The sequence below is a fragment of the Zingiber officinale genome, chromosome 2A (genome assembly GCF_018446385.1).
Source record: "Zingiber officinale cultivar Zhangliang chromosome 2A, Zo_v1.1, whole genome shotgun sequence".
NCBI lineage: Eukaryota > Viridiplantae > Streptophyta > Magnoliopsida > Zingiberales > Zingiberaceae > Zingiber > Zingiber officinale.
The window spans coordinates 56,518,222-56,533,912 of NC_055988.1; the positions used below are offsets into that span (position 1 = coordinate 56,518,222).

The window sequence follows — 15,691 nt, forward strand, 5'->3', positions numbered from 1 at the left end:
GGAGGACCTTATATGTACAGTTGCGTGTGGAGCTACTTCATCATGAGTTCCAAGAGGAGGATCCTGAAGAATCTAAAGAGGATTCTAAAAAAAATTCAATGATAGATCAAATTGAAAATCTTGAAATTGTTCTATCTGAGATTGCTACAAATGAGTCCAGGTTGAAGGGGATTACGTTGGCCACAGCACTAGTGTCTGTCCTAGTGGGAGTGGTGTTAGCCTATCTTGTTTGTAAGAGTTATGTTATTGTTACTATCATTATGTATAAACAGTATTAGTCCATTTAGTTCATGTCCGTTTGTTATATGTTAACATATGCGGCATGTTTATATGAATGATATGTTCATACATATGATGATTACTTCATGATATATGAAAAATGATTAGTTCATTTTATTAAATGATTAGTTCATTTAATTAAAGAAATCATGATAGAACGATGATTAGTTCATTTGTTGGGATGTATATAACAGTATTGATCAATGTTGATTTGATTGGACCATAAAATGATGAGTGGAAACATAGTTATCACTTGATTTTGTAAACTGATTCAAATTAATATTGAGTCAATCATAAATTGTATGCATGTAAATTGCACTGAATACTAATTAATATGTTTATTTATGTTAGATCATGACAAATAAGAACATCATAGCTAAACTCAATAATAGAGAGACATTATATAAGGATAACTACAAAATCTGACAACTCAAGATATAATTTGTTCTTGAGGAAAAATAAGTTCTTGAGGCTATAAAACAGGTTATGGAAGACCTGTAGATCCCACTACATAGAACAGACGAGATCTAACCTACAAAAAAGTAGTCATCAGTTATTACTTGGAGAAGGTTTGATATTGAGAATGAGGCATTGATGATTCTCCTAGTTAATGATGAGGAATCTCGAACAGTTGAGGAAGCTTTGAGAAGCTCAGTAAGAGAAAAATGGAAAATACAATGGATGAGGAAATGGAGTCAATGAGAAAGAATCAGTCGATCTTCCTCCGGGCCGAAGGGCTATTAGGAATAAGTGAATTCTCAAAATAAAGAGGAAAGAAGATGGATCGATTAATCGATACAAAACTCGATTAGTTGCAAAAGGATATACCAAATGGAGGGTATTGACTTTGAAGAGGCATTCTCCCCAATTATGAAGTTTGTGTCAATACGTGTCATCCTAGCTATAGTAGCACAATTTGACATGAAATAACATCAGATGGATGTAAAAATGGCTTTCCTTAATGGTAATCTTGACGAAGAAATCTATATGGTACAACCGGAAGGTTATGTTGCTGAAGGCTAAGAGAATAGAGTATGTAGACTTAGGAAGTCTATATATGGGCTAAAGCAAGCGTCAAGACAATGGAACATGAGATTTAATGAAGTCATTTTGTCTTATGGTTTTGAAATGAACAATGAGGATCATTGTGTTTACCTTAAAAAGGAAAAAGGAAAGTTTGTCATTTTATCATTATATGTTGATGATATGCTAATAGCCGGAAGCGACATAAAGTATGTGATAGAAATCAAATCCTGGATTTCATCACAATTTAGCATAATAGATATGAGAGAATCAGAGTACATCTTAGAAGTGAAGATCATTAAAGATCGTTCTAAAAGGCTTTTGGGTTGATCTCAAGAAGCTTATATCACTAAGATGCTACAACGCTTCAATATGTCAATTTGCAATATTGAACAGACACCTGTAGTGAAAGGTACTATTTTGAGCAAAAGTATGTATCCCAAAACTCCTGAGGAAATAGACGAAATGAAGAAAAAACCATATGCCAGTGCTATTGGTAGTTTGATGTACACTATGTTGTGTACTTATCTTGATATAAGCTATGGTATTTGCTTAGTTAGTCTTTTCAGTTAAACCCAGGATCGAGACACTGAAAAGCGATGAAAAGGATAATTAAATACCTCAAAAGGATAACAGATTATGTATCTATTTTTCAAGGGTTTAAGATGAGCCTGAGTGGCTACACAAATGCAGATTAGGAAGTAGACCTTGATGACAGAAAATCCACATCAGTCTATACCTTCTTGCTAAATGGTGGTGTCATCTCATGGAATAGCAAGAAGTAGGCTTATGTAGCCTTGTCGACATTGGAAGCTGTGTGGCTTGCGCATCAGTTGTGCAATAATCTATCTAGTTGAAATATGTTCCTAAAGCATTTGAAGATTGCTAAGGACAGTGGGAGTCCTGTTACAGTGTACTGTAACGACCAAGTTGAGGATCCCAAATATCACAGCAAAGGCAAGCATATAGAATTAAATATAATTTTGTAAGGGATATTGTGGACAAGAAAATGATAATTCTTGAGTGTATCCTTACACGTACTATGTTTGTAGATCCTTATACTAAGTCATTGACTAAAGAGTCATTTCAAAGAATGAGAAGTCTTTGTGACTTCGTAAAATGTAACACGTTGTAAAATGTCATGATCTATTCAGTGTATAAGTTGTTACATTTTGGATTAAAGTCTCGATGAGCATGTTGGCAGGTTGAGATTGGTCCACTCACAAGGACAATCATCTCTATTTGTTGAGTATAAATAGAGGTAAGACCGTTACTTATGGGACAACTTATGTAGCTGTGAATAGAGACATACCTATAAGTTAAGGTCGCTTGATAATTGTGTCAAGATGAGATCATTTATGTAATGATCGAAGTAAATGAATCCACCATTTACTAAACCTATTGAAAGCCATATTGAAATTCATATGTTGAATTCAGGATTAGACATTAGTATGTCTAGATCGAAATATGTACGATGTTAAAATATGAGAAAAATATGCGCTCTTTTTAGTAAAGAGAATAACATCATAACATGTGATTCATACCACATGTGTTATGACGACAAGAAGGGTAGTAGGAGAATGGATCTCTATTTCTCTACTATGTAAGACCTTTGAGATTATAAGTTAATCTCAGTTTTTACCCTTAGTGACTATTTAGCTGTTTACTTAAAATTTTAATCAGTGTTTGCTACTTTAGCATGTATTCTATGACTATGGATGATTCAGTCTATGGAACAGAACTAGGAAAGTGACTGATTGAAATAAATAGATTCTAGCTAAAAAGGAAAATTAAATAGATTTACATCTTTTGATATTATTCACTGGTCGACCCATTTCTGTTATGTATAGAAATGAATATGAATATTGAATATGGAACATGCTCTTGATATAATGGTCATTGTAAGGGATTAGAGATGTTCAATTGATATAAATGAAGATTATTTAATCTGGGTAAAATGCAAGACATGGAAATCTCCAAGATAATGGTTGTGTGTCATTGGGAGATTGGATGTTTTCTGGATAATGGATATGTTCCGCCAGGAGAGAGGCTATGTGCCATTATGAGATTGTCTTTAATTTGGAAGAGCGACTAAGTAAAGTGTAACAACTTTGTTAGCAGTGATCGCTCAAAGAGCAGCTATGTAAGGTATAATAATCTTCTTAGCAATAAATGCTCAGTGTGCTTGCTGTCGGACGAACCATTTTCTTGAAAGTATGAATTGAATGTTCTTATTTGGTCTTTGTGACTAACTAGTATTTATTAGGTCTTTGTGACTAATTAATGTTTTCTTCTAGTCTTTGTGACTTGATTACAATGTAGTCTAAGTGACTTACTTAAATGGTCTTTGTGACAAGATGACCTTTATGGATTGACTTGGACGAGTGGAAGATGTTGGAAGATGAAAGGGCACCCCTTCCCCTTCATCTTCTAGCTCATTCATTTCCTCCATTAATGGAGGAAGAGGAAGAGTCATCTTCCTCAATATATATATGTGTCCAAGCAAAAGAAAAAATGAAGGAGAGGGGACTTGTTGTGTGCAAAGTTGAGAAAGGATTCGTCACATATCGGAAAGGTCATTGTGTAAGGTTCGTCCATGTGCACAAGATTGTAAGAGAATAGAAGAACATTCAAGATTGGTTTATCCAATCTCGCAAGAGGGATTTGGTTTGTGAACCATGAAAAGCTTTCCAATTCTGTGATCGTTCTTCCATCAGCAAGTCTTACCAGTGCTGATTGTAGATCTACGGGAGATCGCTTTAAGTGTTTACAGTTTTTGTGTTTACTATTTTTCATGCTTAGAACTGTCAACAATTATAGCAAAAGGTGTAATCCACCTCCCCCACATGGCCAGCCCCAGACCATCTATGATGAGGTAAATCTGGAAGCCACAGTTGGCCACTAAAGGGTGTGTATACAAATTGCAAATAATTGATGTATGCATGAGCATAGAAATTTAAATATGTCATCAATCGAGTTAAGTCAAAACAATCGAGCACTTAAGATATTGGTCTCTAATTATATATCAAATTATCGATTTGCTATATTTCGTGTTAACCTCTCAAATGTATCAACTGAGTTTGACACATTTTAATGATTAAGGTGTGTAATTTTATCAACCGAGATTTTATTGATTGTTGCATAATTATGTGGTATTTGATTATAATTTAGTTTAAGAGTTTTAAGTTGTTGATTTGAATTTGATTTAGACTTGTAACCAAAGTCTATATTTTGCGATTTAGACAATTTATTAATAATCTTTTATAAATTTTTAATTTTATTTTTCACAACATCATTTTGTTTTCCCAATTTACTAAAACTTCTAATTTATAAAATTTAAGATTTTAAAATTCAAAATTTATTTTTTGAATTATCTCTTAAATTTTTATATTTGAAAATTTGATTTTTAAAATACAAATTCTGATTTGAAATATAATTTGTATTGTTTTTTAAATATTAAATCTATTTTTTATTATTTTTAAAATTTAAAATCTGTTTTTTTTTTTAATTTGAAATCTGATTTTTATTAATTTTGAAATCTAAAATCATTTTTATTAATTTTGAAATTTTAAATCCGTTTTTTATTGTTTTCAAATTTTGAATTCGGATTTTTGAAATTCTTGAATTTTGAAATTGGAATTTTATAATTATTAAAGTTTGAATTCGGAGTTTTCAAATTCTTGAATTTTGAAATTGATTTTTGATTTTTCAAATTTTTAGGCTTTGGAAACTTCTTTTCATCATTTTTATTAAATTCAAATTAATATTAATTAGATTTGGATTGATTAATTTATATTTATCTTGATTAAATAAATTATTAATTAAATGTAAATTAGTTGGTTTATCTTTAAGATAAATTTTTTGATTAGTCAAATTAAGGTTTTGATTTATCCAACTATGGTTTGTGTTAATCTAATCAAAGCTTTGATTGAGTTGATCAAACAATATTATTTAAATTAAATAACTTATTTTTAATTAATTTGAATTAATTGAATTTTATTCAGTAATTTTATAATGAAATTTGAATTAGGTTAATTGATAGAACAAATTAAAGTAGGGTTATCTTGCATATTCAATTTCCTAAATAACAATTATAACTAACATGCACCACAAATAATGAATTTTTATCAGAATTAAAGTCACTAACCTTAATCGCTCTCCCTAGATTCTTAGATATTTTTTATGGGCATTTGTACTTGTAATGTCCAATTTCCTTGCACTTGTTTTTTCAAGTCCTTGACATCGGTTCCTTCTTTACCATCGATTGTGTAGACAATTCTTATGAGTAAGACAATTATTTTTATAGTATCATCTTTCCATGCACTTTAAGCATATTATATATAATTTTAAATTTAAATTTAAAAGCATACTTTTCAAATCTTGGTCAAGATTCTCCCCCTTTGACCATGGACGAATCAGACTTGAGCTCAAACTGAGACTTACACGTGAGTTTGATTTGATTTTCTAGTTTTATCGGATCCAAACTCAATTTTCTAATTTTATCGGATCCTCATAAAGCTCAATTAGTCAAGTCCAAAGCTTATGGATATTAAATCTCTTTCCTACTCTTTGTACAATTTTATTAGATATAATGTTTAAAATTAAATTACTATTTGCTTCTGAGTTAGTCGTTGGTTCTTTCAGTGCCACCTAGTCATCAAAGTCACCTCCGTGTATGAAACTCTCTATTTCTAACCTCCAAACTTCAAAATATTTTATCTTGTAGGGTGGCGGCTTGTGGATGCATCAACCTTCCTCTACTTTGTACTCCATAATATTTTTGCACTTTTTTTAAACAAATAAAAGAAAAGAAAATTTAAATAAAATATATCTCTAGCCTGCTCCTCGATCTGTTTTAATCTAAAGCATGTAATATAGGAAAAACGAAATCTATAAAACTGTAATTACTCATAGTGGATGACGATGACAAATCTCAACAAGTACTTCATGCTTGCTGTCATAAGAATAATCACTACCCCTTAAAGTGTTAAACGTTGCATCAGTTGCAACGTCGGGGAGATGAAGGGGTGCCCATTACGCTTCCTCTTCCTCCATTGAAAGCAGCCACCAAAGCATCAGTTGGTAACCGATGTCTTGCTTGCTATATATGATGGTGTCCAAGACAATCTGATCAGAGGAGCGCAGCGGAGGTGATCAGAGAGCTTTGCGAGGTGATCAGCGAGCAGAGGAGAACACCCAGCTGCCCCTTCAACCGCCGGCGTCTTCAGTTGCGACTTCGGGAGATCACTGTGAGTGATTATAATTACCGCATTGTTTTATTTTTGTTTAGTTTCGATTTTCATGCTGTCAAAAATTACCAACAATGGTATCAGAGCATAGTTTTGAAAGCATGAAAATCGACGCGAAAAAGCTCACGTTTTCCTTCTTCTATCGTGAAGAAGATGATATTGTTCATCAATTGAATCAATTAATCAATCGATTCAATTGAATTGAATCGATTGAAATTGTATTTCAATTGATTCAAAATCGTGAGATTAATAGTACTTTTGACGAAACACAATGAGAAAAGAAACTGCTTCAATCGATTGAAGAGAAGAAAAAGTTGAATGAACAGTATTTTTGACCAAGCATGGTAAAGTAAAAGAAAAGGAAAAACGTATAAAACCGTGCATGCGGTTTTTTTAAATTTTTTTCTTTTCTCATATATGAACAGTATGATTAAAGTTTAATTAAATATAAATTAATTAATTAAATACATATATATATATATGTATTATTAATTAGTAAATAAATATTTAATTAATTTATGGTTCAATTTACTATGAATGGAACTAGACCAACTTGGCCGATCAAACCCAGGTCAGGTTTAAATTATTAATTAATTTAAGCAGACCAAATTGATTCAATGATATCAAGATCTGGTTCAAATTATTTGTTGGTTTAATCAGTTCGTTTATTATTGAATTAATTGGGCTGACTTTGATTACAGAAGTTGGGTTGATCAAATATGACCGGATTAGTTCTGTTGAGTCAGATTTGATCATAAAAAATTAGATTTGTTCTAATGGGTTAGACTTAATCCAATGGGCATTGGATAAATCAAACGAACTTGAGTTTGATCAATAAGTCTGAGATTAACTCAAATGGGCTTAAACAATAACAGAACATAAGTCCAATTAGATTAGTTCTAATGAGGACAATAGATTAAGCTTAAAGATCCGGATTCCTGATTGACCGATCCAATGTGGCAGTCACATGAGACTCCCCAAAATAAGGAAATTTGTTTTTCTTAATTACTTGTGCATTCTGTATATTTTGTTCTATATGTGCGAATTGAATTAGACCGGTTTTTGTTACTGGTCTATCGGTTTTGTACTGACATAATGATTTTCAATTTCAGATATAAAGAACGATATACATGATGACTGGTCGGGTGGAGATCAAGAAGCTGGAATATGACACGGATCACGGAGTCGGTAGGCCTATTGGTCGGCTTGATTGGTTGTTCTGGAATCTCGAGCAAGAAGGGTATCCCGTCCAGGAAACAGAAAGAAGATGGTCTCTGGTTTATTCAGTATCGAAACATCTAAGGCAGATAGCATTCCAACTTTGGGATGAGTCTGATGGGCACATCTCATATTCAGAGATGTGCAGACAGTTAATTCATTTGGAATGGGGTCTTGATGAATCTGAAGAGAATCCAGATCCCGAAGATATGGACCTCGAAGAATATGAGGAGGATCTAGAAATGGATTCTGAAGATTTGGAGGAGAATCCAAATCCCGAAGAATCTGAAGATGATCCGAAAATGACCTCGAAGAATTTGAAGAGGATCCAAAAATAGATCTTGAAGATTTTGAGGAGGATCCAGAGATGGATCTCGAGGAGGATCTAGAGATGGATCCAGAAGAATCAGAGGAGGATCCTCAAGAATATGTAGAAGATCCAAATATGGATCTGATGGATACATCTGAGGTTAATCCACCCATCATAGAATCTGGGATGAACGGGATGCAATTATCCACTGCTCTAGCATTTATCCTAGTGGGAGTAGTGCTAGCTTATCTAGTTTATTAGTGTTCTGTTTACTGTCGTTATGTACGAACAGTGTAAGCTCATCTAGTTTTTGAGTCAAGTAATAATTTCTGTCGTTATGTATGAACAGAATTAAATAATGAAAAGTTATGTTATATGTTAACAAACTTGGAAATTATTAGTTCATTTCATGACATGATTAGTTCATGTGTATATGATTTGTTCATATATCCATATGATTAGTTCATATGAAAAATGATTAGTTCATTTTAATAATGATTCGTTCATTAGATGGGATTGATCAGTGTTGATTAGATTAGAACATACAAATGATGAGTGGAAACATTGTTATCACTTGATTTTGTAAACTAACTCTAATTTGCACTGAGTCAATAAATAATTACACATATATGAATTACACTGAAATAATAAATAATGTGTTTATTTATGTAGATCATGGCAACTAAAGACATCGTAGTTGAACTCAATAAGGGTGAGAAATTATATGGGGATAACTACAAAATCTGGCACCTCAAGATACAATACGTTCTTGAGGAACAAGAAGTTCTAGAGGCTATAAATCAATTCTTGGAGGAACCGGTTTATGGTTCTACAACACAGCACAGACGTGACCTTGATGCCTATAAGACATGGAAAAGGAAGGGCTCCATTGCTAAGGGCATATTGATTAGTTCAATAGTGGATGACTTGGTGTTTGAATATGAGCCATTACCATCGGCACATGCTGTCTGGGTAGCCCTTAGAGAGAAGTACAGTGGAGTCAGCCTGAGTAATCTTCATCAGCTAACTATCAAGTTTGATAGCTGTAAAAAGCACTCGAATGTTACCATGGCCCAACATTTCAGGGAGATGGGTAACATGATTCGAGAGCTTAAGACTGCTGGTTATGTGTTGACCGATGAACAACAGGTTCAGGCAGTTATCCGTTCCCTTCCTGATTCTTGGGAAACGATGAAATTGAACCTGACCCATAGTGAGAGTATCAAGACTTTCACTAATGTCTCATGCCATGTGGAACTTGAGGCAGAGAGGATTGAATCTGTAAGGATTTCGGGTCAAGCTTTTGTAGCTGAAGGTTCTAGTTCCAAGAATAAGAACAAGTGGCTTAAGAAACGAAAGGAGGCTAATGTTGTTGCTGCGAAAAACCAAATCAAGAAGAAAGGAAAGAAATATGGACAAAAACCTAAGAGCATGTTGACTTTCTTCAACTGTGGCAAGAAGGGCCATTTTGCTCGGGATTGTACTGAGCCTAAAAAGATTCAGGAGCAACGAACCACGTAGCTCGTGATCGAGCTACATATGTGGAGTATCGTCGGGTACCAGTTGGCAACAAATGGATATATGTAGGAAACAATGCAAGAATTGAAGTCAAAGGAATTGGCACTTGCAAGCTCAACCTATGTGGTGGAGGTACTTTGTTTCTACATGATGTCCTGTACGCTCCTGAGATTCTACATAATTAGCATTTTTATGTAAGATTTTAGCTCTCATACTTAGCATTTTTTATCCTCTCATTCACTTAAATCTTGCTTAATATTATGATTCATGAGTTATGATATATTTATGAGCTTTTTATATTCATTCCCTAATTTTACTATTATTTCATGATTTTTGTAGGGAATTAAAGAGGAGCCAAAGACATGAGTGGAGTCAAATTAATTGGACCCAATGCTAAAGTTGAGCATCAGCTAATTTGAAGAGCTTGACTCATTTCATGCCAATTTGGATCAAGAAAGAAGAATCCAATCAACAATAATCCACTTCTAAGCCTTATCCAAAGCCCAACTCATTCAATTTTGAAGCCCAATTTCAACTCTATTCTTAATGAATCGGGTTTAAACTCTAACGGATCTTTTCCTTTACCCAAAACCTTTACCCGACCCGTTAAGAAACTTCTCCTTTTCCTTCTCACCTGCACGGCACAGGCCCGACACCATCTGTTCGCGCGGCTTCTCCTGGAGCTAGGGCTTGCGACGCCACTTCTCCTCTCTTCTTCCACTGGCCGGCGGCTACTCTTCTCTTCCCTTGCCGCCGGCCGGCCATCCCTATCCATTCTCCTCTGATTCTTCTTCTCAATTCCTTTCCACCATCTCCCGCTCAGATCCAAGTGGCAACGACAGCAATCCGGCGGGGGCAGCAAACTTCAACATTGAGTTCCGACTAGTTCCACCTCACTGGAGGGGTTCTCCGGTGACTCTCCTTTCCGTAGCATTCAGTTCAAATCTGGACAACAACATCTTCTCCAGATTTGGTAGTCAGCAGCCTTCAAGTTCTTCAACAGATCTGGACAGAACTCCATCTTCCTTCATCAGATTTCAACAGCAGCTTTCAAATCCGAGCAGAACTTCATTCTTCATCAGATTTTGAACAACAAGCTTATTCTTCCATTGTTGATATGGGTTTGCATGGTTGAAGATTTGATGTAATTGATGTTTCTGTATCTCAGCTGTTCTCCTATGTTTCAATTTGCACGTACTCTGCTTAGTTTATTTAATGCTTACCAAGTGTTCGTTAAAATGTCCCAACCATCTTTGTCATTCTAGTTTTGCATTTTTCTTAGCTTAGATTCTTGCCGTGCTTAGTTAATTGAATGGTTCATAGTTTTCTTTATGCTATTGTCTTGATTTAATTGCAATTAAGTAAGGTTAGATTTTGTTCCATGCTTAATTTCATTATTTGCTTACTTTATGTTGTCTTTAATTTCTTTCCAATCATAGTTTAAGATAGACTAGGTTTTCCTACTTGCACTGTCTTTCATTTATTAGGTTAGGTTCATTTAATCTTTGCTCTTTCATTATTTAGTTTGGTTCCGTTAATGGTGAAATCGTAGTGTAGAGTGACAATGCATTATGAGATCACTATTAATGGATAGATAGGATGTCTTTCATTAATTAGGATTAGGTTTCATACTCACATTGCTCTTTTGTTCCTAGGTTTAATTTCATACTTGTTTGTTATTTCATATCATAGTTTAAAATTCAAACCCAACCCCTCCATTTTCACGTTAAAATTCAAAGCAATAATCGATCCTAATTTTATCATTTACCGCTACATTCTTTGGGGAGACGACCCGAGTCATCTCTATACTACTTTAGTGCAGAGGGGTTCGGTAAACTTTAATTATAATTTGATGTAAGCTCCCGTAGCACGACACTCAAGCTTCATATCAATTGTACTGAGCCTAAAAAGATTCAGGAGCAACGAACCACGTAGCTCGTGATCGAGCTACATATGTGGAGTACCGTCGGGTACCAGTTGGCAACAAATGGATATATATAGAAAACAATGCAAGAATTGAAGTCAAAGGAATTGACACTTGCAAGCTCAACCTATGTGGTGGAGGTACCTTGTTTCTACATGATGTCCTGTACGCTCCTGAGATTCGACGAAATCTGGCTTCCATTATTTGTCTTCTTGATTTAGGTTACAATGTAAATTTTTATAGACGTTGTGTGGAACTTCGAATTAACTCTGTGTTAATTGGGTATGGTTTTGTAACAAATGGTTTTATGGTTCTTGATATATAACTAAATAATAATTATGGTTGTTTTTCAAGCATTGCTCTTACTAGTAATGCTGATGTTAATGATGAAATTTGGCATGTTAGATTGGGACATATAGGACAAGAACGAATGAATAGATTAGCTAAGAATATCCTTTTAGGCACTCATGCTAAGATTAACTTGTCTATATGTGAGCATTGTCTTGTTGGAAAGATGACTAGAAAACCATTTGGTAAGGCTATTAGGATTGAATCACCATTGCAATTAATTCATTAGGATATTTGTGATCCAATGAATATGAAGGTTAGAAATGGGAGTTCTTATTTCATTACATTTATCGATGACTTCACACGCTTTGGTCATGTATATTTGATTTCTCACAAATCTGAAGCATTGGATTGTTATATTCGTTACTTGAACGAAGTTGAGAATCAATTGGAACGTAAGGTTAAAACCTTGCGCACTGACCGTGGAGGAGAATATTTTGTTAGTATTAGCCCTAGTGTCAATTATGAGATAATTGTAAAGGGCACATTATTGTATCATATTTCATTATAAATAAAAGACAAAGTTGATTATTATATTTATTTCATTTCAGTGCCAATTGAATAAATAGAATAATGTCCTTGGGTCTACAACATATCAATTAGTTGAATTGATAGTGAGATATGTAGATATATATAGAACACTACTCCTAACTATTCCTAGTCAAGCATTAATATACAAGGACAATATTAATGCGTTGAGACTAGCATGTAGGTCAACGGATGACTTAATCTCACAAGTCATGGATATGAGATATCAGGTTGACACATGAGTATATATTAGAGAATATATACTGAATGACCCGCCATGAGAATGTTTCATGGATCGTTATATGAGTGTCATAAACATTCTCATGTGACTATTGGTATGAATAATCCTTGGACCTGAAGTCACTACGATTCCCTACATAAGGAGTTATGTACTTTGGTATCGGCAAACGTCACTTATAACAAGGTGGACAATAAAGTCGATTACTAGGTATGCAATGAATTATGCGAAGGGATGTGAGTGATATAGATGGGATCTATCCCTTCTATATGATGGAAGTGATATCTGTGGGCCCCTTGATTAGTAGGACACAAGAAAGCATGGTCATGCGTAAATAAGTCAATATGAGATATTGAGTTTATTTGATTGAGTGCGTCTACTTAGAGATCAAGAAACACAAAGGTTGATAAGAGGATGACACGGTCTATGCCTCATTGATCAGCTTAGATATCAAGGATAGAGGGACAAAGTCATACAAGATAATAACCACGGACAAGTTAAGTCGGATTTTGACCTTCTCGTCACTTGGGTAGCAATGATGTCTTGCTAGATGTCACTCATTGCTTATGTATCTAAATGTTGATTTGGGTACATTGCCAACATTACGAGAACCTATTGGGTCACACACAAAGAATAAGTAGATTTGGAGATGGGTTCATATGATGAATCATTGGGTTAGGTCTAATCTGAATTGGACTTATTGAGTTGGACTCAAGTGGATCTAATTGTTGGATTAAGTCCAATTTAAACTAGACTCAAGGAGTCAATTTGAATTAATGAAATAGTGATTTATTGAATTTGAATTGCATGAGATCAATTGAGTAAAACTCGATTGAATTAGACTTGAGTTAGACTCGAGTGAATTAGACTTGAGTTAGACTCAAGTGAGGAGACTTGAGTTAGACTCAAGTGAAGATTAATGGAAATAATCATTGAATTTCGAAATTCAATGATTATTTATCCCATTCAATTTTTGAAATTGAAATGAGGAGTTACACTCATTCGAAATGAAGAGTTACAAGTTTGGTCCTTAATGGAGTGTAAATGCTCATTAAGGCCATTAATGCTAATTAAGTGTTTCATTGGATGAAAATACTTAAGCTTTTTGCTCTTCATTTTGGACTTAATCTTCATTCTTCTTGCTCCTCTTCTCCTTGGCAGAAATCCACCTTCAAGGTTGCTAGCATAACCTTTCTCCTTTTGTGAGTTTGTGAGACAAACGAACACTTGTTCGTGTGGATACCGTAGAGTCGCGAACGCAAGATCGTGTTGTGATCCGAGCTGTCGGGAGTCTGTGAGTACGCACCACCAAAGGTATACTTCATCATGTTTTAGATCAAACTTAGTATAAAGTTTTGTTTCCCTTTGCATGGATCTTTTGGGGTAATAGGTTTTTCCGCTGCACGTTTGCGTGTTTAGCAACCTATTACCTTACATATTTGTCTGATAAGTTCAAGACAATATATAATGAGAAAGGGATTATTAGACAGCTAACTGTCCCTGGAACTCCACAACAAAATGGGGTTGCTGAAAGAAGAAATAGGACTCTTCTTGAAATGGTTAAGTCTATGATGGCGCAGGCTAATTTGCCAATCTCCTATTGGGGAGATGCATTATTAGCTGCGACCTATATACTTAACAAATTGTCTTTAGAGTCAGTTCCATCTACCCCACATGAACGTTGGACAGACAGAAAGTCGGATTTGAGTAATCTGAGACCTTGGGGGGTAGCTGCAATGGATGAAGAAATGGAGTCAATGAGAAAGAATCAAGTTTGGGATTTAGTCGATCTTCCTCCAGGCCGAAGGGCTTTTGGGAATAAGCGGATTTTCAAAGTAAAGAGGAAAGTAGATGGATCGATTAATCGATTCAAAGATCGATTAGTTGCAAAAGGATATACCCAAATGGAGGGTATTGACTTTGAAGAGATATTCTCCCCAGTTGTGAAGTTTGTGTCAATACGTGTCATCCTAGCTATAGTAGCACAATATGACATGGAATTACATCAGATGGATGTAAAAACGGCTTTCCTTAATGGTAATCTTGGTGAAGAAATCTATATGATACAACCAGAAGGTTATGTTGCTGAAGGTCAAGAGAAAAGAATATGTAGACTTCGGAAGTCTATATATGGGCTAAAGTAAGTGTCAAGATAATGGAACATAAGATTTAATGAAGTAATATTATCTTATGATTTCGAAATGGTCAATGAAGATCATTGTGTTTACCTAAGAAAGGAAAAAAGGAAAGTTTGTCATTTTATCATTATATGTTGATGATATGCTAATAGCTGGAAGTGACATAAAGTATATGATAGAAGTCAAAAGTTGACTTTCATCACAATTTGACATAATAGATATCGGAGAAGCAGAGTACATCTTAGGAGTGAAGATCGTTAGAGATTGATTAAAGAGGCTTTTGGGTTTGTCTCAAGAAGCTTATATCACTAAGATGCTGCAACACTTCAATATGTCAGATTGCAACGTTGAACAGATGCCTATAGCAAAAGGTACTATCTTGAGCAAAAGTATGTATCCCAAGACTCTTGAAGAAATAGCCGAAATGAAGAAGAAACCATATACCAGTGTCATTGGTAGTTTGATGTACACTATGTTGTGTACCCGTCCCGATATAAGCTATGTTGTTGGCTTAGTTAGTCATTTCCAGTCAAACCCAAGATCGAGACACTAGAAAGTGGTGAAGAGGATATTCAGATATCTCAAAGGAATAGAAGATTATTGCTTCTGCTTCTAAGGATTAGAAATGAGCCTAAGTGGTTACACAGATGCAGATTGGGCAGGGTACATTGATGACAGAAAATCCACATTTGGCTATGTCTTCTTGCTGAATGGTGGCGCCATCTCATGGAACAGCAAGAAGCAGGCTTATGTAGCCTTGTCGACAATGGAAGTTGAGTATGTGGCGTGTGCATCGACTGTGCAAGAGGCTGTTTGGCTAAGAAGGTTTCCAAAGTATCTGAAGATTGCTGAGGATAGTGGGAGTCCTGTTACTGTGTACTGTAACAGTCAAGCTACGATAGCTTTTTCCAAGGATCC

The 15,691-nt window shown here is 34.8% G+C and overlaps 1 protein-coding gene across 2 annotated transcripts in view; it reads right to left on the reverse strand.

The window, feature by feature from the left end:
* LOC122041129 (gibberellin 2-beta-dioxygenase 8-like) overlaps window positions 1–15,691 on the reverse strand; it is a 133,927-nt gene that overhangs the window by 69,193 nt on the left and 49,043 nt on the right. The window contains exon 2 of one of the 2 annotated variants that reach the window (XM_042600728.1): window positions 6,215–6,549. The exons of the other annotated variant lie outside the window; for it this stretch is intronic. Within the exon in view, the coding sequence (XP_042456662.1) occupies window positions 6,378–6,549 (172 nt within the window). The 3' untranslated portion in view covers window positions 6,215–6,377. Of the gene's footprint in view, window positions 1–6,214; window positions 6,550–15,691 lie in introns of those variants that run through there. 2 annotated transcript variants of the gene reach the window in all.